The sequence below is a fragment of the Zophobas morio genome, unplaced genomic scaffold (assembly GCF_036711695.1).
Source record: "Zophobas morio isolate AGI-343-1 ecotype UQ-CSIRO unplaced genomic scaffold, CSIRO_AGI_Zmor_V1 ptg000044l, whole genome shotgun sequence".
In the NCBI taxonomy this organism is placed as follows: Eukaryota; Metazoa; Arthropoda; class Insecta; order Coleoptera; family Tenebrionidae; genus Zophobas; species Zophobas morio.
In genome coordinates this window covers 10,641,000-10,665,195 of record NW_026972149.1, presented here as the reverse complement: position 1 = coordinate 10,665,195, position 24,196 = coordinate 10,641,000, and the positions used below count along the sequence as shown (strand labels likewise).

The window sequence follows — 24,196 nt, the reverse complement described above, 5'->3', positions numbered from 1 at the left end:
CTTGGTAATCTAACAAGGTATTTATTCGTAGTCAGCACTCGTGTTTGACAGTTTAGTTGTTAAAAGGCAGGAAGTGATTGAACGATTCACAATAGTTTCCCCAAAAAGAAATATCAGCCTCCTTGTCACCCATTTCTGGTCAGACACAAAGAGCCTTTGTTGGTCTAAAGTATTTTATTATTTTGAGAAAATCGCTGCTGGGGTATTTTATATTGTGTTTGGGTTTTATAGGCATGTTTTAAAATATGAGATGAGTAGTCATCGTAGTGCAATTTACTACGTAATGTTTATTAGATTATAAGAATGTACGATACATGGAACAGATACCAAGTGATTCAGTGTTTGTCGATAATGGGTTGGATCACTGAAACAATATTCTACATATTTATAATAGATAAAGGTATCAGATACCTACAACCACATATTGATAGTCTAAAATGTTTAATCTGAACTTTAAATTAAACAGACACGTGGAAACGACAGACCAACTTTTTCGTGTTCTATAAAGTGTGAAACTTTGGAAAAACATGAAATGACCCATTGCCTATTACCCCAAAATATTTTGCATTCGATTTTCGATATATATAACAGTTAAATGTATAGTCAAAAAAGTAAAAAAATCCGTGATAACATTTATTATTCTATCCAACTAAATTCCAATAAAATGGTGATTAATTAGTTAAACCAAGAATTAATAGCAAAGAAATTGAAGCATTTACTAATCAGATACAAATAAATGGATATTGGATAGATAGGCAACCAGTTAAACTCAACGGTGTCCAACGTATAGTATATCCACACAAAAATCGTCCAAACTTTTTTTTTTCTCTTCTGATTTTTAAAAGTGCGGTGGGATCAGTTGGAAATAAGAACGATCTATACCTATCACTTAAAAACAAAAACAAATTACTAGAAATTATTTATTCAGCCAAATACGACAACACAACTAAACCACCCCTGGAGTAAAAGTCCAAAAAACATTACAGCGTAAATGAATCCAATACAAGTTTTCTAAATTCATTTATCTCCATTTTTTGCGCTTTTAGAAAAAGCCCGAACTATCTCCTTCGCCATGACAAGTACAATCGTTCCAGAAAAATCGAACAATGTGACTTGACGTCGCAAATTCCTCGAGTGCTTTCATTATTAAGACACGAATTTCTTCCTTAATAATACACTTTGAACAATACATGCGGCCAATAATTAAAGTCACTTAGTCGGTTTCATGTCTGTGTCAGTTTATCACGTAAAAATGCCTAATAATAGATTGCGCTTCGACTTAATTACGTGCTGGGTTTTGTGTATTGTTAAAAAATTCGCCTAATTTGCAACATAGTGCGAGATCTGACTAACTAAATCTAAAAAACTAGTTGAACACTTCTTTTTGTATTTGTTGCAATTTCTTCGCATTCTTCCCCATTGTTCAGCTCTCCCGTAATCCTCTAGAACATAGTCGGTCGAAGTAGACGGCCTAAAGCAAACCAAGTTACTGTAAACTGCATACTGTTTGCCTTGTGAACTCACGTCAGTAATATATGCAACAAATCACCTAAAATGCCTGTGTGCTGAGAACTGTAAACCGATGCCTCGCATATTGCTCTCAATAAACAAGGTTTTCCGGGATGGCCATGTCTGCAACATTTTTCAAAATAATTTTGAGTTTTTGAAATCAAATAATACAAAAATTGACACAAAGCGCCCTCTGTGTGAAACAGCACAAAAACAAAAGGGTTTCCTACCCGATCCATCGATTAGTTACTTACGATTTTATTTTGAATTCCAATATGTCGTAAAAATATTTTCTGTCCCAAAATCTTCGGTTCAACGATCTTTCAAGAAGGGGTGGATACGTGTACTCCGTTTCATTTTGGGGTAGCACATAATTCGCTTCCATATTATACGAGAAGAACACGTTGTACTCGGGAAGTTCCAGCGGTAGCGAAATGGCCAAAAATATCTAAAATCTGAAGTTATTTTCGAAAACGGAGCCGCAGGACTTACTCCTATGAAGGGTCCTTCAGTCGCGCTATACGGGTATCTGATAAAATTTGGTATCGTGATAAAGGAATCCTCGCCATTTAGTATTTTCAAATTCACACTGACTGTGATAAAAAAACACACGATTTTTTTTGGATTCATGACAAATTTTAACATTCTGTGTGGAATCAACGGCACACCTATAACTGAAACTTTACTTTATTCCGTTCTGTCTTTCAATTAAGATGTTACTGTTACGTATCTAAGTGGAAAATTAAATAAAATGACAGAGGCACATGATACTCACTAAGTAACATGTTTATTAGTGAGTTCGTCAAACCATTGTTTGGCAGTTTACGAGCCAGATTGACAATTATTGCCACATTTTTATTTAAATTCGTACAAAAAGCACATTTGCATTGTGAGAATCCATGATAATTTTTATTGTTCACTTAACATATACAGTTTTTGAAAAAATGTATGACGTGCTAAACAACGATATTATTTGTTAAGTGTGTACAGAGCTAAAAAATTATTTGGCCTAATGCTTAGTATAAATTAATAACAGATTTTTTAAGACATTCTGTATCAATAGTTTTAAAATATTACTGATAAAAAATTGTCATTTCAACACTTTCACTTGCCAGGATGTTGTTATACCATTACAGATATACCTACGTGTAAACAACTGATGAACTTAACAGATATACATGTAACATTAAATAGATCATTTAATCAATGTATGTAAATAACTGATGAACTCCACCTACCCTGATTACCATTGCTCTTGATTGCGTTTCAAAATTTTGTGTATTTTAAATATAAACAATAAACTAATGAGCCACAGTGAAAAAAACAAATCAAAGGTTAGCTATTTAAATAACAATTTTAGTTAAACACATATTGTACATAATTTAGTTTAGCGATAGCAATTTTCGTTCATCGTAAACCAGTAGTTGTAATGTTTAAATTGTTAGCAATTTTAGTCACAATTGCAGATAAAAAACCACGTATTTAAAAGCCGCGCCAAGTTGTCCTCCAAAGGTCAGCGCATTGCCAACCATTTCCATCAAATCCGTAATCCCCATCGTTTAAGTTGGTATTTCTGCCCTTATCACCGTGACTTATCGCTGTACCTGAATTCTGGGCTAATTTTAGCACAGTGCATCACACGGTAATTTTTCGATCAAATAAGCTTCCCATTGCATGATTTCTGACATGTTTCATATACCGTGATTTCTAGGTTATGTTATGCTCACCCTAACCGCAAACTTATCTCACCTATTAAGTACTATTGATTTATCTAATCTGATTTACATTTCAGTTTTATGGTAAGATCGTTTTTCCGCATCGGTGGAACTCTCATAAAAATGGCAAAGCCCAAAGTGATTTTCGTGCTGGGGGCTCCCGGAGCCGGTAAGGGAACGCAGTGTCAAAAAATCGTTGACGTGAGTCACCACCCCTAATCGTGCAAACTAAAATGTACTCTTGTGGTTGTAGACCTTCGGGTATGTTCACCTGTCGGCTGGAGATTTACTGCGGGAGGAGCGCGCCAAACCTGACTCGAAATATGGGGAGTTGATTGAGAACTACATCCGGGAGGGAAAAATCGTGCCCGTCGAGATCACCTGTAGCTTGCTAGAAAACGCGATGCAACGATCCGAGAAGAATAAATTCTTGATTGATGGCTTCCCCAGAAACCAGAATAACTTGGATGGGTGGAATAGCACCGTAGCGAATAATGTACACCAACTGTTTGTTTTATTTTTTGAGTGCCCTAAGGAGGTTTGTTTTGAGTAAAACTGTGAGAATTAGTACGAGTATGGTTTCCAGGCCTGTGTTGAGAGATGTCTGGGGCGCGGAGCCGCAGGTAGCGGACGCTCTGACGACAACATGCAAAGTTTAGAAAAGAGGTTCAACACTTTCATTACTGAAACACAACCAATTGTGAAGTACTACGACCAAAAAGGGCTAGTCCGTCGTGTGGATGCTACAAAATCCCCGGATGAAGTGTTTGCAGAAGTTAAAATACTTTTCGAGAATATTGGGGCAGGGGGCGATTTTTAACCAGTCATTTATCATTTTAGTTAATTGTACAGTACAGAAAGGATATCATGGGTTAACATTCCTCAATCATTTGCATTTAGTCTAGTCATGGGTTTATCTATGTGTCACCGCTTGTAATTGTGACCCTAGCGACTAGTACCCTGTACTTAAATCAAATTTGGGACACCAACAGCTTTTTCCACAAGTTTACAAGGCAATAATTTTAAATTTTTATTTATCGTGGCAACTCAGCGACGCATGCGCAGTAGATTGCTCAATGTACCATGTCTTAAGTCCTGTTGCCTTAATAAATTTTTATGAAAACGACTTCGTTTATTACACCGATTTTCCAATCCAACTAATTAGATCCAGGAAGCTAACGGTGCAATTCTTGTTGTACCGGCTGCAATCACTCTTCTTACTTCCGTGTTTCTCCGCCTCTTCGTAATCTGACGGCAAGTCAGTATTGTTGGACGACGATGGCCTGCAAATCATTTTTCAAACCACATTTTAACCATAAGGCACGCTTACGTGAAAAGAATGTGGATAAGGTCCCCCAGGACTCCATTGGCGTATTGAGTAGTGTGTCGGGCCGCCTCACAAATAGTACGCAGGAGACAAGGGCGCCCCGGATACCCATTCCTGCGATATACAGAGTGTTTCAGAGAAAGCGCGCGAAAAGTTATCATTGGTTTAGAATAGTAGCTTTGGGTTGGTTAAGCACTACTACTGCAATTTGATTGGTTTAACCACACTTACGATTCCATTTTGGTTTCCAAAGCTGTGTAAACGAGTTTCCGATCGATGCGTCTCTGGATTAGTGGCGGGTACTCGAAGTAGGTTTCGTTTCCAGGTAGAGGGTAATTCGCTTCGAAGTTATAGGCTAAGTAGGCGTTTTTGTTGGGGAGGTCGAGAGGTACAGCCACCGCCAGAAACAACTAAAAAATGATAAATGCTATACGTGTTGAAAAAAATTAAAAGGTGGGTTTTCTTACCCCCATGCCCGTCCCTGGTAAGAAGTGGAATTTCCAATTTGGCACCCTGAACTTGTCATCAGCCACATTTCCGCACACAAATATCAAAAAAATGGCAGCTAATTTGCAAATAGCCATGGTGAACTCACGAATTCATGTCTAGGTGTAAAGATCACAGATTAAAGGAAGCTCGGACTCTTTAAGGTGCTAATTGGAGCGGTTTACTTAACTGTACATAAATTTCTTATTTTATTTAACCGTGTTTTGTCACATCCATTGTCGTTTTTTTTACTTTACGTCAATTTGGGTGGCCACGCACCTCTAATGGAAGTCTTGAGAAAGATGCATTAGTAAATGGAATCTAATGCTATAAATTAGCACATTTGTTTTAATTAACTAGATGGTAATTGGCAAGTTAACGTTACATCGCTCATTTCGCAAATTAAAACGATTCATAGGTTTGCTATTTCACGGTGGATATCGATGATCACACAAAAAAAATAGAACTTCAATAGAAATCGTGATCGAACCAGCGAATTGTACTTTCACAGCCGCGTAGCATAGATGCTAAAGTTGTTTACAGTTTTATCGAACAATAACCGCGATTGTGGACCAAATTGGCGAAACTGCGGTACACTAGAAAATAATAATAGTAATAATAATGATAATTTGAGTGACGCTCCTAATGACCTGCAAGGTGAAAACCACAACAAATTACTTAATTGTTATTGTTATTACAATTAAGCAACGGACGACCCTGATGAGTCCATGATACCTTATAATTTAACACAATATTTACTTGTCCGGATTATTCCAATTAGGTTTCTTCACTGTCGATTTTACAATCTGCGTAATATATGTGTGTCAATTCAGATTTATTACTTATTTATGCGTAAATTGGTAGTAATTTATTGTCTGTCGAAGTCTAACACGAAACATCACCTAATTATGCAAAACAAAGAATACGACGAATTTCCGAAATACCGAAAGTGAAGGGCTTGACAAATGAACCCGTCGCACAACCAGAGAAGAAATCGCCAAATTTGCTTAATGTAAACCATAAAAAAAATTAACAGTGTGTGTATGTTGCAAGTGTTTTTTTTTTTTGGAGAATTCAAACTTGATAATAAATATTTGGTGGTTGTGCAACGGACTGAAAATTCTCTTGTATTAAGTTTAAATACCTGAGGTCATCAATGTGCATCTTGATTTGCATAAAAACATAACGGAAAAGTAGTTGACATTTCTTAGTAACATAAAGAAAGAGGAACAGATGAGATTTTTTTTTCTGGATGGGTTCTGGTGTAATAAATAACGACTGGTGTAATTAAATCAGAAAATATATTGAAATGACTACACTGCATCCTGTTAGATGGTAGTTAATTGTTATCATTATTGAGCTTTTACTCTCCAATTGACGTCAGATGCATTAACTGTGAAACTGTGTGAAACAGGATTGCGTGCGCTAGACAAAGACACAAGATGCGACAGAAACTAAATTAAAAAAAAAAAACTTTTACACAACACAGTTGAATTTTGAGACAAATTAAACAGTCAATTTGATAATTTTGTTGAACTTTCCAAATTTGGAGTGAAAATTGCGCGATTTTAAACACTGATACCCAAGATTTTACCTCCTCACAGTTTTCGAAGCACGTTTTTTGAGATAAACTTATAGAAGACTAATTCTGAAATTTTGAATTACGCAGTTAACAATAAATGGATAAAGCTTGTATTACAACCGCGATTTTACTTAAGTTACCAAAAAGTACACTGCTACAACGTGACCCATGACTTTTTTAAGGTTTGGGAATCCCGAAACATAGAAAATCAAGTTTCTGTTTTCATAAACTAGGTCGGCATATTTACAAATAATTGCAATGATCGCCATAAGTAGGTAATCGATGACCCCTATTATATAATTTATTACTAAGATAAAGGTATGCATGGGTGTGTATTTGCACAAATGTAACTATAGTTAACAAAAGCTTTTGGCAAAGGTCAAGCGATAGCAACTTTGTATTTATAACATAAATTTTTGTAACGTGATTAAAATTAACATTGACCTCTCTACCGTCCAGATTAGACAACGGCCTTTTAGAAAAACGCAAAAATAGTTAGCAATAATTTATAATCTACACACGCCGAACATTCCTGACCTTTACACCTGCCAGAGATTTCAAGGTAAGGGAGGCGTCTTGACACACACGAATAGTTCAAGTAAAACAAATATATTTTTTAGGATTCGTATGAAACGAGAAAGTATAGGACCGAGTAACAATGTTTGAGTGAATGTCATTCTAATATATGTTAAATTATCTATGCCAAATACGTCATGAGTAACATTTTAATAAACGGCATCAATGCAAACGCCTACGTGTGGGGTCATGAAGAGTTCATTTTTTTTTGTGTCGGGCGTTACAAAGCACATTCAACAATCTTGTATGATTTCGGAGGACCCGGTCCAAAGCTATCGCTAAATGAAAGTTTGAAAAAGTCAATCCAGCGTTACAACATGTAGAGTGAAAGATATTGATGTACTGAGTGCACTGATGCACCTAGGTCACCACATTGTAAGGTAAATCTTGAAAAAGAGGGGAGGTGGAACTAATTCCATCATCTCAACTCACAATAGTCTAGTACATCTCTAGATTTTCCCCAAGAATAAGTGCCAGTGAGAGTTTTATTCAAATGTGCTAAACACAAACTGAATTATGGCCATTTCGTCAACAACAGATTGGTCCAAAATTCGTTACATCATGTTTGTTGTTTTTTTTGTGAGTGCCCTTTTGGCTTCCACAGTCGCCACGGGATTAACGACATCGGGAAAAGTAAGATTACTTTAACTAATAACACTAATCAGTAAAAGGTGCCAATTGTGAAATTCAACAAAACGCAAAAATACGTTGGTGTCATTTTTTCCAAAACTGACTAATTATGGTGACACTCGTGGTGCAAAAATTCAAAAGTTTTGACGCGAAGATACACTTTCTTAATGTCATTGTTAATAGTAGCAGTTGTAATTCATGGTTCCTGAACTTGTCCGCTATTATCTGCGGCAGACACAATTTAGCGAAATTTTACGCTTCTATATTTTACTAAAATCGATATCCTCTCCTTTGTTCTAGCATACTTTGGTTGTTCAGTGGCCAATTTGTACCCATACACCACATAAACGAAATTTATTTAGAACTTTTTATTTCCAACAGCGTACCTCGATTAAGGATGCTTAATTGAAACAATAGAACGAATTAAAAAGTTGCATAAAAGTAACGATTTGCATTAACGAGACGTCGGCCAATAAAAAGTGCTGCATTCCCATTACTACCCATTATTTATTCCAGTAGTTAAACGTTCACTCTTACTCAAAACAGATTAGAAAGGACTGTCTTATGAATTATGACCGGGTTGTGTAATTGATGCACTACTCGAATTTTTAATTTTAGCAAAAGCGTCAGTTGTTTCGAGAGCACCTACTCCCTCAACGAGGGGGCAGAATACCAGATGGGGCCTTCGAACCCAACCGCCTCATTCTGAACAAGTTCAGCCAGAATGGGTTATACAGTCCCGACGGGTACCACCTTGACCAGAGACACCCGGAGCCACATCACACCCCCAAACAACCTTTCCCGAAAACTGTGAAGGTAGAACCATCCAGGGTGATTTCTGTGATGATATTTTCACTTATAGGTGCATTTATACCCAGATGGTAGATACGTCGCACCTCCTGGGCAGTACCGTGGTTCTCAAACCGTAGACACGACCTACCTCATAAGAGAACCCGTGAACTTTGTTCTTTTGCCGCCTGTCAAACACTATACACCTTTTCCTACGTTTCCGCATTATTCTCTCAAGATCCTCAGGCACTTTAAGTACGAGAAAGGGAATAACAAATTTGATGGGAAGTGGAATGAGATCTCGGGTAATGATGAATTACCAATGAAGGTAAAAATCGTGGGAGAGGTGGAGTTTTGTAACGTCGTTAATACGCTTTTATGTGATTGTTATCTGTTCTCTTCGAAGGGGCTTCCTATAAATTGCATGCTTGTGGTGCACAAAATTACCGCAATTAAAAGCCAGGGTCGTTTTGTGTTAATTAGGCAATGTTGGAACTGTAATATTTATTGGCTGTTGCGAAAATTTGGTGGCGTCTTTGGCTGAGGAAGTATGATTTAGTAAACTGCATATTTTGCAAGACTGGTAGAACTCTGTCTGCCGATGTAGTCTAGACCGATTTTTGGTGGGAATTTTAAACCGTGCGCATGTGCTGTAATCACAAATTAAATTTCCAGGATTTAAATTTCCCGCCACACTGACAAACCAATCTATACTTGATTTAAAAATTAGTAGCAATTATAAGAGACAGATAAGTTTTATTTGTCATTTAAGCCTAGTAAAACTATAACTTGGTTGTACCAAATAAGAAAATAAGAATTTAACTGTTTAATAATTTAATCAGATTAATTTTTACATAGATATGTGGTTGTACAGACTAATGTACACTTGTTTCTTGATCTCTCATTCTTAAAAATCAAAGTAAATATGCCTTTGTATCACAAAATGCTATATTTGTTAATTAAAAATCACAAAATACACGATATAAATTACATACTGTAAGATAGGCAACCAGTAATTCGTTATTTGATTTAAAAAAAAAAACCAATTTTTACATTCTCTACGTGACTACAAATTACTGTACACTTATTTCTTGGTCTCTTTTTGTTAAAAATTAAAAGCAAAAATGTCTTTTTGCTATAAAATAATCTTTTTGTTAAATATGTAAATCATAAAATAAGACATAAACAGCGTATTGTAAGATAGGTAACCAGTAATTCACTTTGATGAAATTAAAATAATCTAACCACACCTAATCGCAGCGCGTAATTGAAAAAATTTGGTGGTTGCGGTGGCCGCGTTTACCAACTTAGTTAAGCTATGGGGAAACAGCAATTTTTAGAACAACTAGTCGTAATTTGTTTAAGTGAATGTTGTTTTGTTTTTCCGTCCAGGAAATTAATGTTTTCCTTGAAAGGCCAAGCATTTAAATTGTAGTTCTTAGATCACATTAATTTAAATCCTGCAGTCGTTTATACCTTGACAGCAAAAAAACAACATCGCATGCAACAAACAAATAGCCATTTAATTAAACGACAGACTTAGCCTAAAAACATTCACAAGCCTTAAAAAACACGTATCTATCGGAAAAATGGAAATACACTTTCGCTGCATAGCTTGAACTGCCAGTGTTTTTGACCCACTGAAAACCTGCTTATGGCATTTAGGGAAGTACTCGTTCCGGTGGTCTAAATTTCAAGGTCGCGTGCAGAAAAGTGTGTTGATTGGATTACGCTAATTAAAAGAAAGGGATGATGCTTTCTTTGCGCATAGTTTTAAACAAGAATGTAACTGAATTGCGCAGATGTGAATTAAAAGATTAGAACTATACTGACTTTTTTCAGATTTTGTCCGAATTTGCCCCTTATTTGCGCAAGATACACGAGACTGACTGAATGGGCATTTGACAGGCCGCACGAGGAGGCACGTGGCGACGTTTACGAAGTCATTTAGTTGTTATTCGCATGTTATAATTACCCTGTATTATTAATTTATACGTAAAATAAATTTTCTTATACTTGCTCCACACGCAGTCTTTTCTACGACCAGCAAGTCGATTTGACCTGAAACTGGAACGAACGAAATCGAAAGGCATTATGAAATATGCTTGAGGGCATTATATCAAATTCGCAGTTACGGGTAGCTTTTATTGAGTAATACAATAAACTTGAATGACAATACCTTTTTTTTAATACAACGAATAAAAAAAATATATACCTGTGAAACAAGAATTTCTACTACCATTACTATCACGAAACGAGTAAGTAATTAAAATTGGTCCAATGGGTACCGAGTAGGGAAAGTGATATGTGACCTATTCAGGCAACTGCCAACTTGTGGTCATTCGAGATTTGCCTGTTCTTGTGAGAGTGTTTGCTCAACATGTTTAAAGTAGTTCTCTTAGTGTCCGCGTTTCTCTTAGTCAACTCTCTCACAATCGTAAGTACTGTTAGTAAACCCTAACGAGGTACCAATTTTGGGGATTTTAGCCTCAAGGGTATGTAGGGTATGCCCCTGTGAAGCTCCGTCAGGCTGAGAAAGAGCAGCAGCAAGACTTAAGTAAAGTCCCGGGAGTCCCTGGAGTGGACTACCCCTTGTTCCACTCGGTCCCACCCACTGGCTTCTCGTGCAAGCACGTTCCGGCCCTTCCTGGTATCTACGCCAACGTTGAGACCGCCTGCCAGGTTTGTACCACTTTTAGTAGCACCCCCAGATGCTAAATTTTCTTTTATCAGGCTTATCACGTCTGCCACGACGGCCGTGAGGGTGAACAAGGAGCTTCTTTCCTCTGCACAAACGGGACAGTTTTCAATCAGGCCAAGTTCACTTGTGACTGGTGGTACAACGTAAACTGCCACGAAGCCCCAAATCTGTACAGACTCAACGCAGACCCCTTACTCAACCCCTACGCCCCTAAACCCAAACCCGAAGAACTTGTTAAGTTTGTCCCAGTTCAAAAATATAAGTAATGTAATTTATTGTAACTAAGTTATTGGAATAAATGGTACTGTTTTGAATGTTGGTTGCTAAGTAACCTATCGATTTGACGTGTAGTCAAAATGTCGCTCACGTGGGAAGATAAAGAAGTCCGTTTTGATATACCTTTTACGTGAGTTTTAGAACTTATCAGAGTCGATTTTTACGGTGATTTGTAGAGAGATGAGGCTCAAGATTGGGGAGAAAATCGTGGACCGGTTGGAAAATATCGAAGATACGAAAGGCAACGGGGGTGACAGGGGGAGGCTTATTGTGACAAACATAAGAGTATTGTGGCACTCCGTGACAAGTCCTCGGGTTAATCTATGTATGTTAGATATTTATAAAAATGCGTATTATTCTGTGTATTGCAGCAATCGGATTTAACTGTGTCGTGGCTATTAGCACGAAAGTTGTCAATTCGGTGAGTCCTACACATCCCCCGTCTTTGTCTAACTCGTTGTTTTAATTAAAGAAACTGAGAGGGACAACGCAAGCCCTACACATGTTGACAACTTCAAATCGAACACGTTTTGAGTTCATTTTCACTAATCTTGTCCCTGGAAGTATGCGCCACTTTACTTCGGTCATGGGAGTCCATAAGTATTTGAGTGTGATTTATTGAAGCCCATACCATCTCTGTATTTTAGGGCCTATATGTCCTCGAAGCTTTACCGAGAGCTAAAACTTCGAGGGGCCGTCATTCACAACAAGCAGTTGAAAATATTACCTCTAGAACAAGTCTTTTCTACTCTCCACGGGGTTTGGAACCTTTCGAGCGACCAAGGTAGTCTTGGTACCTTCATAGTAACGAATGTCAGACTTGTGTGGTTCGCCGATATGAACGAAGCCTTTAACATTTCGTTACCTTACTTACAAATAAACTCAGTAAGTCGCTTTAAGCTTCTATGTTTAGACTATACGTCGGTTTTAGATTAAAGTTCGCGATTCAAAGTTTGGGACGGCTTTAGTGGTTACGAGCTCGGAAATTAGTGGGTCTTATATATTGGGTTTCCGCGTTGATCCTGAAGAGAAGCTGCGCAACTTATTCAAAGAGTTGACGTCCTTACATTCCATCTACAAAGGCAATCCAATTTTCGGCGTGGAGTATAAGTGGTGTTCGAATAAAGTTGACGAGCACTCGGATAAGAAACTTGTGGAGGATGTTGTGGAAGTTGAAGAGCCTCGAGGGGAGTTGTCGAATACATTGGCGGCTTATTTGGCTGACGAGGGTCATGCTAAAGACAGACCGCCGGTTTATTCACCCGATTTGGGTCTAGCGATTGAGAGTGTGAAGGACGGTTTTACTTTGCAGAAGTTGTGGGAAGTTATACCTTCGTAATTAAACACTTGAATAAATACTTTTGCCTTTGTTCTATTTTACCATTTCAGTACATTCACCTATTCTACAGTGTACTTGTAGAAATCAATTGAATCGTATAGGAATTTTATAAATAAGTTGGTCTCTGCATCTAAACATTTCAGTCGTTCAATTGCGACATCTATGATAAATAGAACACTTAGGATGTCTACAATAATCTAAACATTTAGTTACATATCAATCAATAAATATCAAAATAAATAAAAAATTAATATATTAAAAGCTCAATATGGAAGTAAAAAACAAATTGCAACTTTCGGAATCACATATTTTAAGTAAAATATTGAAAGCAATTTAAGAAAAGTTACTAAAGTCGGTCTTCAACTTAATCGAAGGATGATGATTCGCTATTGGTTTATTCACGTTCACTCCATTCTTGATTTTTATGTGATTTTGTTGTTTGGATCTAATAGCACTTTCTAATTTCGTTCGAAGATCACTAGTTTGGCTCATCAATTTCTTGAATTCCTGCACAACAACCGTTATTAAGGTAAAGAAAGTTAGCGATGCGTGTTTACCTGGGGATACTTTGGTCCAATTTTCATTAGCCTTTGTAAACTGATTTCGTGGAGATTTAATGAGTATTTATTCGCTGACCTCAGTGCTTGACCTTCCAGTAAATAACTAATCAATATTGGAACCAACAGTGTGAGCATTTGAATTCCTGCAAACACAAAAAATTAATCTCGCGCCATCCTAACATAAACACGTGTAGATTAACCACTTGCCTTGCATTATATCTCCTAAGCAAGCCACAAATAAGAAAAACATTACTCAGAGCAACCCCGTTTGTACTACTTACGATTTTGTGGTTCCGCTAACTCAATCAGCGATTCCACGGCAACTATAGTTTCTAAGGTAACTAAAAGCTCTCCATCCGAAAAAATATTCCTCGCGGCGTCCGAGTACAAAAATTCTACGAGTCGTGGTGCCAGCGTGTGAATGTAAGGTGTAGCGACGGCTCGGTCCGGATGCGAAAATAAGGACTTCAAAGTTTGCACACATTTCAACCTCACCTAAAAACATCCATGAGCTTTTTCAACCTCACACGTAAAGACTTACCGTGGAATTGGAGTTTTGCAAACACTGCCTGAAGTGATTTATACACGGGTATTGCAAGTTCGGTGCAGTGACTACTCTTGAAGGTGCGTGCAAGACAAAGACGGCGATAGCCAACATCATTGTGACTTCGTCTAATTTGGTTTCGTCGCTTCCGGTTTTCGCTAAATCGATGATTTTAGCAAGAGCGCTTTGTAGGAGCTTTTGCCAAGTATCACAGCTTCTTGGGTCGTTGCAATATCGGTCGGTTGCTAGGATTTTCAAGCAGTGTAGTGCAGCTTGAACGGATGCATTGTTGGCGAGGATTGTGACGTCGTTAATGTTTTTAGTGGCCATTTCTTTGATTACTCCGGTTGTTAGATATAGGACTGTGGGTAGAATAGAAATGGCACCTTGTGGGGAGCACAGTTTGTGTAAGTTTTCCATACAGGATAACGAAGCGGCGATTAAACGACCTGATTCGTCTGGTGTTTGCATGATACGCAAAGAATTGACTATTGTGGAGTTTGGTGATGGGCTAAGAGACGGTAATTGGCGGACGAGGAGGCACAAACATACTTCTAGCACCGAGAAAACTAAAGATTTGCCGGGTAAAATGTCGCCGCATTCACCTCCTTCACCCAACAAATCGATATCTGCAGTCGAGCTTTCCTGTTGGTTGTTGCTCGAAATTTCGTTAAGTTTGTTCTTTTTCTCCTTTTCTAGCTTCTCTTGTGCCGCTTTAATTACTTGTTTGAGAACTTCCATACATAACAACTGACATGTATGGTTATCTCTCGTCAAAATAAGGCGGTGTAAGACGTTACAAAGCTCAATCCCTAGAGAGTTATCAACTAAGATCAGCTCTCTAGCGTACGTAGAATCCAACAAAGTATATAAAGCTTTCAAACAAGTGATTATGCTTTCTAAGGGTTCTATCGATCGGGGACTACACAGGGCCTCCATGCAAATCCCGAACAAGAGATGGAACTTATCGCCACAACTATCAACAGCATTATTATTGGCATTATCGTTGTTGTCTCTTTCGCTGCAAAGTTTATCAAAACCTCCCGAATTAAGCCACAACGCAGCTGCGTGTAAAATCGGTGGCCACGAAGCCATATAATGCGGCCTTGAAGACTCCATAGTATCATTTGTATAAAAAGCCCCTCCATCGTGCGGTAATTGACTAGCGAATTCCGCCGGCAGCGACAATAAAGCGTGATCTTTTAAAGCCGCCAACCAATGCCGAGACAAACTAACTAGTTCTGGTTGAACCAGCGTTAATAAGTTCTCACCCTTATACTCAAAATCTCCGAATTCATCATCGTTATCGTTGACAGTCGTCACTAATTCAAGCGCCGTATTACTCTCATTACCCTTCATAGCCACAATATACACCTCCGCCCAAGCCTTCAAAATCGCCAACTTCTCCAACGTCGCCAAACTCTCGTTATACAACTGCGTCGTATTCGTCTTATTCTGCAACTTAGTCAACGACGACACCAACAACTGATGCACCCGACGCAAATCGTTTAAATCTCGCGCCACATTCGAGCCAATCCAAGTCGAGCACACCTCACATGCGGCTGCGGTAACATGCGAAGAGGTATCCGGAGCGAAAGCCGGTCTTAAAGCAGCCCCAACTTGCGCTTGAAATTGCTCTAGTAGCAAATGACCGGGAAATTCCGGCTCAGGTACTTTGGAGAACTTCTCGATTATGTCTTGGAGGGTCTTTAATCCTTCCAATCGCAGCGGATCCGAGTCGCTAGTAGCAGCAATAAACGCCATCCGGATCAACTCCGACAAATGCAAAACTAGAAAGTCGGTCTTCCCCTTGTTTAATTGCATCTCTTTAGCTTGTATTAAGTCGAAGTGGGTGATTTTGTTGCCGCTGCTTTCACACGCTGTGATTATCTTGCGGACGCACTCAGCGGCAAACACGCGCGTCGGCCATCTTGGTTGAACCGCGGGATGAGTAGATGAGTCTTCTTCCGCGTGGAATTCGGCTTGGTCGTCGTCCGCTTCGGGTTCGTCGTTTTCGTCTGCGTCGTTCGTGGACACGCTCTGACCATCCTCCATGTTTGTACTATCTGTATCGAGTTATTAGAATGTCGGCTAATCGTGTTTACTCACCTGTAGCTATAGTAAGAACGTCCTTGCATAAACCCAACCACTGGGATAAATTATCGGCGGCTAGCATCTGCAGCATACTAATCAACGTGTCGTGGATATCCTTAATCAAAGCGGCGTCCGTTTCTGTGTCAAGCATACTGAAAAATACCCCTGGAAGACCGGTTTCCGTGATGAGTAACCCCTCGACTGTGTTATTGTCGCGACTTTCACTAGCAAAAGTCATTGCGTGTTCACATACTTCTTTGGCTTCTCGTTGTGCTAACTGACGCAGACACGAGATAGCCGCCTTTCTTAGTAGTAGATGGTTACTGGATAGCGTCCGCTGAAACTCAAATCATAGATCTTTTGGGTTTTAGGAAAACACTTCACGTACGCATAACGTTGGCACTAGCGACGACAAATTAACATGGCGGGGAGCAAACAAGTGTAGTTGTTGCAGACAACCAGTGGCTTCCGCTTGCACTAAAGGATCTTGGTGGTCTTGCATTATCGCACAAGCGCATAAGAACGAAGATCGGGCCATGCATATACTAGACGTGTTTCCTTGTAGCTCCGGTCCGATTGTAGTAATCAACGCTGATAGAACCTTTCCGATGCATTGGTGCACGTCTATGTATGACTGCGGTACGTTTAGTAGTAGTTTCAGCGCTAGAGAAAGACTCGGTTCCACGTAACCCCGAAACATCGGACCTCCGGAATCCGCTATTAGGGCTAGAGCGTGCAAGGACCACACTTGTACCACCGGAGACGTTTGATCTTGCGCTAGTGCCAGAAGGATAGAAACGCTGGTGTTCAAGTGTTGACTGGAACCCATTCCGCCGACGTACCGGTGCAGGCACCCAAGAGCCAGAGAGTGTCCAGTCCGACTAGCTACATCCCGGGCTGACTTAAGTCGGTCGAAGCTCGTCTGCGCAAGCTCAGCTGTGAATTTCGGGTCGGACACCACTTGCGCCATGCGACCCACAGCTTCACCAGCCGCGCACCGCAGAATCGGGTTCGGCGAAGTCAAAGCCCCGATTATAAGATTAGCCACTGCTTTTTTGACATCTTCTTGTCCGATGCTCATTTTCGCCTCCGTCAAACCTTTCAAGCCGCTCAACAATGCGGTGAAAACATTCATCTGAACAGCCTCTTGGCGGGAGCTTTTGGCGTGTTTGATACACTCGGCGAAGTGGTCTATCATTTGAACGCGGTGTTTATTCGCGACCCTGGGGAAGATTTGCCCGAAGAGAAGCACGGACATGTCGATGACGGCGACCCCTAGCGGTAAAGGTCCTGGGATTGTCTCGCCCTGTAACACAATACCTTTCGTTTGTGAATGACGTAAGGGTTCTAAGAATACCATCGAGATTTGGCGGTAGAGGCAACACGGGTCGTGTTCCAGGGCCCCCGATCCGGCAGCGCTGTTCGGCTGCAACTGAAACAAGATCTTTAGGTTGTGGAAAAGTGGCGAGCGAAGAAGCAACGAAAGTGGAGTCAAGCAAACGGGTAAACAAAATGACTAAGACCAACACGAGTTACTCACATGTTCACCGTCAGCCCTTCGATTAGGCTCCATCTAAGGAAAAGTGTTTGTTACATTACCTCCACAACGATAGAGTGCACGTTAGTTAGAAAAGTACATTAAGCATTATATACAAACGTGTCGTGCGGTGCCGGCACTTACCTGATCTTCGATAGTTCGATGGTCGGTTTCTTGTAGCCACGTTCCCAGAATCACGGAATCGTCGGCATGGCACACAGTTCGCATTTGGGACGTGGTTGTGTTCGCTTGGTTCTCGGTAAGAGTGAATTCGGCCACTAACATCCTCAGGAGATGAGTATAGGAATCTAAAACCGCCGGTTACACGCATCCATACACATTTATACAAACCCACTTTCGAAAGATTGTGGTGGAAGCAACAGAAGAGTCTCGTATAAACGTAAGCGTACCATGGCAGCCGGAGCCTTCAGTTGTTGGCCGTAGCTCTTTAATATAGTTGATATGCTAGAACCAGAGGGTTAACGGGACACTAATTAATAACTAATTAGGACATACTTCGTTAACATGGCTAAGGCAGATTCTATAGGAGCTAGTAACCTTCTATTAATGTCATCAGTAACCAATTCATGACAATGTTGCAGGAAGCTATGCATGGCCGAGAGCGCCCCTGCTCGTCCCTCTAGGGTAACTTGCCACGTAAAAGCGTCTCCCCGAGCCTTTTCCGAGTCCAGTTCTTTCGTAGATCTGGGGAATGAGTTTCGCCATAGGAGTAGCATCCGTGGTAACAATCCTCGTACGACGGGTACCCCCAACGTCATTATAGCACCAATCAAAAGCCATCCAGCTTGGGTCCTGTTGAGGGACAAGCGACTATTTTGGCTCGCGCTTCGTAATAACTCTTCCGCGGTATTGAAAATGATTTTGCCTTTAGTGTGAGGGACACCAAGCGGCGAAAGGTTCACCCCTCCAAGAACTGCGGCTAAAGCGCCACTATATCCGGCTATAGCTTCCGGAGACGTTCTATATTCTTCGATTCCGGTAACGCAACGGTCTATCAACGGTGTTATTTGACTGGGGACAGCCACGCAGATGCAACGTAAACACCAAGCGGCCGCAAGTCGGGCGGCTTGACAAGGATGGATCAAAACACTGACGGTGGCATCAATTAAATCTACAACAGTGGGTTAGCTAGGGGCTCTTCGTCCTCCAAGTACTCACTTAGGGTTTGATCCGTGATAAGATCGTGCGCCGTAGTTCCTAAACTTAAAACTAAACAACCAATTTCCTGCAAGGCACAGACTAGGAGATGCTGACTGAAAAGCGTTTCTTGGTTGAAATCTTTAGCGTTCTCGGGATTAAAATCGATCGAGTTCATTTCTTTAACAATGATCTGAGCGATTTCTTTGCAAGCGGACGTTTGTGCTTTCTCTCCCAGCATTTTCCCCAAGACGCTCCTCAATATAAAATTTATACACTTCCTTGAGTAAACGGCATCGACATGCGAAGAAGCCGCTTTCGGATTGGCCACTAAGTACAAGATGTGTGAAAGGAAAGCTTTGATGTTCCTTTCGAGCCAAACGCTTCCCAGAATTTGCACGAAAATAACATACGCCTGAAAGCATCAGGTGAGATCGCGTTGATGAGAATTTGATTCGATTTACGTGAGTTACTCCGACTCGGACCTCCCGGTTGACACTGGAACTACCCTTGATAATCTCGCCGGTTCCTTTGAGGAAACCCACACCTCCGCGCAAGAACCCTGACATTAGAATACCTAAAGCTTCGTCTAGGGAAACTAGTTTCAAACCCTTGAGTTGCGCTGAAATCCGATTGTTATCGCAAGCGAGCGAGGGTACGATGATATTCTTACATGTCTTTTCGGGTTTCTGGTTTTGCGTCATGGCGATTAAAGCACCGAGGAGTTTAGCGACTGCACATCTCACCTCGTAGTTGGAACCATCGAAAGCCCGAAAACACAAAGTCGCTAAACTCTCCAATTCGCTAGTGTAGAGAAAGGGTGCATGGTTTAACATTTCCAAAAGACACCTAGTCGCAGCACATCTCACCGCCATCACCCTATCAATCAAGCAGTGTCTCGCCGCTTTATAAATGTCTTTGTGAACATTCGATATCGCGCTACCCATACCAGCGCACACCTAAAAAACCCCATCAATCACCTCTCCGCCGACCCAACAAACCTCACCTTCTCCAGCGTCAACATGATTTCTATTCGAATTTGAGACTCAGCACTTCGGAGTGACCGCGTCAGAATTTGCACGGTTTCCTCGTACGAACGACCCATCATGCGTCCCAATTTCTCATACATGGTTCCTACGCAACAAATCGCCGCCCTGTAAATCACCTTTACATTATCATCCCCCTACCAAAACCCAGCTATTACAATCTCGTCGGAAGGAAGCTCGGAGAGTCGTCTTTGTTCTTCAAGATATCGTTGCATTTATTCACCGTGTCGAAAAGCAAAAATGTGTCACCAACTGAAAAAAGGGTGGCGAGAGAACGAGCTATTAATTTGCGAGTTGGAGGCCCCGGAGATTCTTGAATGTGGTTCATTAGTTGTTCCACTAATTTCTTCTGACAGCCTTTGATGTCGTTCTGAAAGGCGACCGGATGAAGAGGCTGAGCTTGCGACGAATACAATTGAGGAATAAAATGGACCAACGGAGGATGTTGTAAACAAACTAGATTACACTGCCAATCAAAAAATTTAAGCTCACGGAGGCGCAAAGGATTTCTTTGACGAGCGGATTAAAGAGCCACAAGAAATCGGAGCAAGAGATTTGTATTTAAAAAAAAATCCGACTTTTCCGAGCGAAAGCTTGTACTCTAGGAAAAGTAGGTCTCCCATTCCAATTTTGTTCGACAATCTCCGAAACAACTGGACTGACTGTCGTGAAATCTGAGAATGTTTTACGAATAAATAAATATTAATGTAATTGATTAATACTTTCGTTCGAAGACAAGAAGGAAAAGAAATTTTTGAGGTGTGAAAATTCAACAATGCGCATTTGAATGTTGCGTTTTGCACGATTTTCCATCTGAAAGCATTCCTTTTGTAATAATTGCAAAACTATCGATTGTTCGGCGGGCTTTTTGGCCGGCAGTGTTGATATTTCGTCGGATTTAGGTCGCCCGAAAGGTCCACTTTATCCCTGTCGATTTAGAGTCGACTTACCTTTTGTGCCGCCACTAAAACTTTGTCTAAAAATCGAAGCCATTCGAATATAAAAACGGGTCTCTTAGCGGGAGGTATCTGGGCTAGAGCTTCTTCGTTTAAAGTTAAACTATGCGATAACTCCATTATCGAAAATATATTAAAATTCTTCAGTCTCCTGTAAAAGCAGAAAAATTCACTTTGACAAAGTCGTAAGTTCATTAAAGTTGTATCATCGCCCGGGCTATACATTAGATAAAAGTGCTATTTCCCTCGGGACCGCATCGACACGAATTCGGCTAAAATACAACCCCGGCGTCCCTTCAAAAATATATTTTCGGAAATTCTCTTTCTCTTCTCCTAATAAAATACATCACGCGTTACCACGAGGCCACAATTTATTCATTACATTGGGGTTGCACGCTCGCTCGCACCAGCCCTAAATTTCAATTGTATATATTGTTGCGAGAAACGTCGCATAATTGGACACAGGTGTACGGTTTGCAAAACTAATTTACTCGGCTTTTAGTCCCTCCAAATATCGAGAACAGAGCAAACAATCGCGATTAATCAACGAGGCGAAAACAACATTCATAAAATAAGATTCGAGCTGCATGCATTTTTTCGTAGGCGGATTAAAGCAAGATTGTGCCAAATTAGAGATAACAAGAGCACAATTTAAACAACAATGACACGCGACAGGAAAATAACTTCATACCTAGTTCGTGGTTCCATTCTTTTTCAAATTCGTCCCAATTAATTATCACATACTACCAACATTACTTGCGCGATTTGAATTTGTCAACTAAAGGAAATGATAAGATGTGTTGCGGAAAAACCGACTGCATCGTCTGGAATGAGACAAGATAGCGCATGCCCTTTGCTTAGATCTTAATAAGGGCTTTGCAACTCGCCATCGAGTGGAGAAAATTAGCAAATTGCGATTAATTGCTTAATTGAATTAATTATTTTGCAGGGGCGAACGCAAAAAATGGGGCACTGTAGGCGTGTTCGTCCACCAGCTTGCCAATTTGTGCCCGTACATGACCAATTTAATAATTAAATTTGCGTCAGACTTAATCAGTGTGTTTTAAATTAACTAAATTGTGACTCACTAAATTCAATGTTTATCCCATACACCAATTAGCAAGCTGTCACAGATTTCGCGAAACGTGCGTAAGACCACAAAAAATCACACTTACAACAACGTCAGCCACTTTCATTGACACACCCCCCGATTAAAATCAATTCATTTTTTTAACGCCTACATACGTGTTAACTGTGGAAACGTAAACAACAAATTAAAAGTGGGGTAACAACCCCCGTTTTCGACGAAACGCAAAAATGGCCACTTGGGATCGAAAAACTTACAATTGTAGGGTTTCTTTAGGGTGATTTTGATGTTGTCATAACTATTTTGTGGATTTTTGATGGAAAAAAGCACTGAAAACAAGAAAATACACAAAACTTCGAGTGACACACAAACCGATGACAGATGAACTAACATGGAAGTCGATCAGTGCTGTCGCTGCCAACCGTAACCACCATTCCCCTAGAGCAGAAATTCGAACTTTGGCTTTTACTTCATCATTCTTTAATTACAACAATCAAATACAAACTTCACAGATAAAAATGTAGCCACATGGTTGCAAATTTTTATTCACTATTCAACAAAAGTTACAATAAATGAATTAAATGTATTCCATATTAACAAAACAATTACCCATTTCTATTACATTTATTGAAAATTTAACAAAAACATTTGAATTCGAAATATCCAAAAGATAAATTTGTTACACAGTGTAATCAAGATACTCAACGTTTAGCTTCTAAATGTTCAGAAAATTGATTATTCTGGATAACCAATTCTCAGTTTTTCTTGGAAAATCTAATCATGTATATCAGACATGCCGATATAAACGTCTAGAATTATATAAATTTCGTCAATTAAATTACGTGTAGCGCTCTCCTCGGTCGTTCCTAGCGCCATTAACGTGAATTTGCCGCCCCCAAATTGGGCACAAGCCATAGGCGGATTCTCTTGCAACATAGTCATATCATACTTAACACCAAGCCTGGCGCATATGTAGTTCAATCCCGCTAGATCTCTTTTTTGAAACTGTTCTTTAAAATCGTCATAACTTACGTGCTGCTCTTCCATAAGTTTTCTAAACATCTGAGTGATATCTTCAGTTTTTCCACTTTCTAAATTTACCTTCAAAGCGCTAGCTAGCCTACAGTATTCCTCTCTAGCCTTATAGTCCTTAACAGTTAACTTCTGCAAATCAGTTATACTTCCTGGAGACATATTTTGAATTTTGTCTAGCATATGTTTGGCTGCCAACTGCTTAGCCCGCTTTTTGGTGCTAAACCTTCCTTCAGTAATCATTGAAAATACCTTACATTCACAAGTAAATATACGGCACTGAGGTTCCACAATAGATACATGACTGAAAATAGGCCTAATAAATTTAAGTTTATCACAAAGTTCGTTTAGGGCTCCAATAAAATTTTCAGTTGGTTTTGAAGTCAAATCGATCTCCTGAGGACCATCGTTATGCGATCCTTGCTCTGCAAGTTCCTCCAGAGCGTTGCTAGCAGCACTCTGTTTAGCTTCTTTCTTCGTATGCCCAAAACCGACTGCGAAAACGTTTGCAACTTCAACTTCACAGTGAAACGTATTTCCATAATAAATCGGACCGTCACTGAATTTATAATTAGGCAGACTATATTTACACTTTTGAGTCAATTCCAAAAGGACCGTTATTGGCGTTTTAATCTTCTCTTGTGGCATGATTTCTATTAAAATGTATGTGCGTTGTTTGAGATATAACTTAGAACACTTTTTCTACATAAAAACATACATTGTTCAAAAAAATGTGCAAATGACGACTAAGCAGTGCTACCATTTCATCTGTTACGGTCAGGTTCCTACACGCCACATTCGTAAACATATTTCAATATGGCGACGGATATTAATCTGTCGCCATATTGAAATTACCTACATGAATAGGTAATATTTACAAATTTTCAGAAAATTTACGTTCACTCTTGTGTTTAGAGAAATGAATTTTACATTGATACAGGATAAAAGAGTTGAGCCATTAAATGGGGTGTCTTAAAATAAGCTCTCTAGCTTAATAGCGTTCATCGTATAGCCTAGACCCTACACTGAAATGAAAAAAAAAATAGAAATACAACTGATGTTTTACTGGTTGCCTATCAATAACTAGAATAAAACCATAAAACACCAAAACTTCCACACTCTCTCAGTATAACAAATTAAATGCAAACTCCATATATTTTTTTTTAATTCCAATTTGAATCAGTGACATCACAGTGACAAATGTCATATGACACAGAATCGTTAGCGCATGCCCAAGTTTTGTGTGGATCTG

General features: G+C 39.7%; 7 protein-coding genes across 13 annotated transcripts; 3 read left to right on the top strand and 4 right to left on the bottom strand.

Moving 5' to 3' along the window:
- Positions 1-906: 906 nt before the first annotated feature.
- On the bottom strand, positions 907-2,178 carry LOC135141739 (uncharacterized). Its single transcript, XM_064073114.1, has 4 exons — positions 2,002-2,178; positions 1,764-1,957; positions 1,525-1,632; positions 907-1,471 (listed from the first exon to the last, which is right to left on the bottom strand). The coding sequence occupies exons 1-4, from the start codon at positions 2,152-2,154 to the stop codon at positions 1,321-1,323; spliced, it is 606 nt and encodes a 201-aa protein (XP_063929184.1). The 5' UTR covers positions 2,155-2,178; the 3' UTR covers positions 907-1,320.
- Positions 2,179-3,043: 865 nt separating this feature from the next.
- Positions 3,044-4,347, top strand: LOC135141583 (UMP-CMP kinase). Its single transcript, XM_064072819.1, has 4 exons — positions 3,044-3,151; positions 3,302-3,425; positions 3,478-3,762; positions 3,811-4,347. The coding sequence occupies exons 2-4, from the start codon at positions 3,306-3,308 to the stop codon at positions 4,042-4,044; spliced, it is 639 nt and encodes a 212-aa protein (XP_063928889.1). The 5' UTR covers positions 3,044-3,151; positions 3,302-3,305; the 3' UTR covers positions 4,045-4,347.
- Positions 4,242-5,520, bottom strand: LOC135141584 (uncharacterized). Its single transcript, XM_064072820.1, has 4 exons — positions 5,019-5,520; positions 4,783-4,961; positions 4,555-4,665; positions 4,242-4,507 (listed from the first exon to the last, which is right to left on the bottom strand). Exons 1-4 carry the CDS (start codon positions 5,133-5,135, stop codon positions 4,360-4,362), a joined length of 555 nt encoding a protein of 184 aa, XP_063928890.1. The 5' UTR covers positions 5,136-5,520; the 3' UTR covers positions 4,242-4,359.
- Positions 5,521-7,606: 2,086 nt separating this feature from the next.
- Positions 7,607-11,629, top strand: LOC135141443 (uncharacterized). Its single transcript, XM_064072539.1, has 5 exons — positions 7,607-7,828; positions 8,444-8,641; positions 8,688-8,942; positions 11,102-11,296; positions 11,348-11,629. The coding sequence occupies exons 1-5, from the start codon at positions 7,712-7,714 to the stop codon at positions 11,579-11,581; spliced, it is 999 nt and encodes a 332-aa protein (XP_063928609.1). The 5' UTR covers positions 7,607-7,711; the 3' UTR covers positions 11,582-11,629.
- Positions 11,630-11,660: 31 nt separating this feature from the next.
- On the top strand, positions 11,661-12,949 carry LOC135141825 (Bardet-Biedl syndrome 5 protein homolog). The gene is made up of 6 exons (XM_064073308.1): positions 11,661-11,721; positions 11,768-11,916; positions 11,963-12,012; positions 12,064-12,191; positions 12,239-12,476; positions 12,523-12,949. The coding sequence occupies exons 1-6, from the start codon at positions 11,672-11,674 to the stop codon at positions 12,928-12,930; spliced, it is 1,023 nt and encodes a 340-aa protein (XP_063929378.1). The 5' UTR covers positions 11,661-11,671; the 3' UTR covers positions 12,931-12,949.
- On the bottom strand, positions 12,944-22,303 carry LOC135141824 (HEAT repeat-containing protein 5B). Of its 7 annotated transcripts, XM_064073305.1 has the most exons (19): positions 21,517-21,605; positions 20,820-20,976; positions 20,028-20,239; positions 19,830-19,977; positions 19,497-19,782; positions 19,288-19,445; positions 18,845-19,238; positions 18,182-18,797; positions 18,021-18,130; positions 17,810-17,973; positions 17,669-17,701; positions 17,486-17,560; positions 16,517-17,434; positions 16,144-16,465; positions 14,032-16,100; positions 13,772-13,985; positions 13,698-13,712; positions 13,488-13,633; positions 12,944-13,437 (listed from the first exon to the last, which is right to left on the bottom strand). In XM_064073305.1, the coding sequence occupies exons 1-19, from the start codon at positions 21,531-21,533 to the stop codon at positions 13,264-13,266; spliced, it is 6,228 nt and encodes a 2,075-aa protein (XP_063929375.1). In that variant the 5' UTR covers positions 21,534-21,605; the 3' UTR covers positions 12,944-13,263. The 7 variants fall into 7 exon arrangements, with proteins under 7 accessions (XP_063929375.1, XP_063929376.1, XP_063929374.1 ...); XM_064073306.1 differs by lacking the exon at positions 17,669-17,701; XM_064073304.1 differs by lacking the exon at positions 21,517-21,605 and adding an exon at positions 22,170-22,303 and having other exon boundaries at positions 16,517-17,560; positions 19,288-19,782.
- A 383-nt stretch (positions 22,304-22,686) lies between these two features.
- On the bottom strand, positions 22,687-23,592 carry LOC135141896 (uncharacterized). The gene has a single exon (XM_064073471.1). The coding sequence runs from the start codon at positions 23,590-23,592 to the stop codon at positions 22,687-22,689; it is 906 nt and encodes a 301-aa protein (XP_063929541.1).
- Positions 23,593-24,196: the final 604 nt, after the last annotated feature.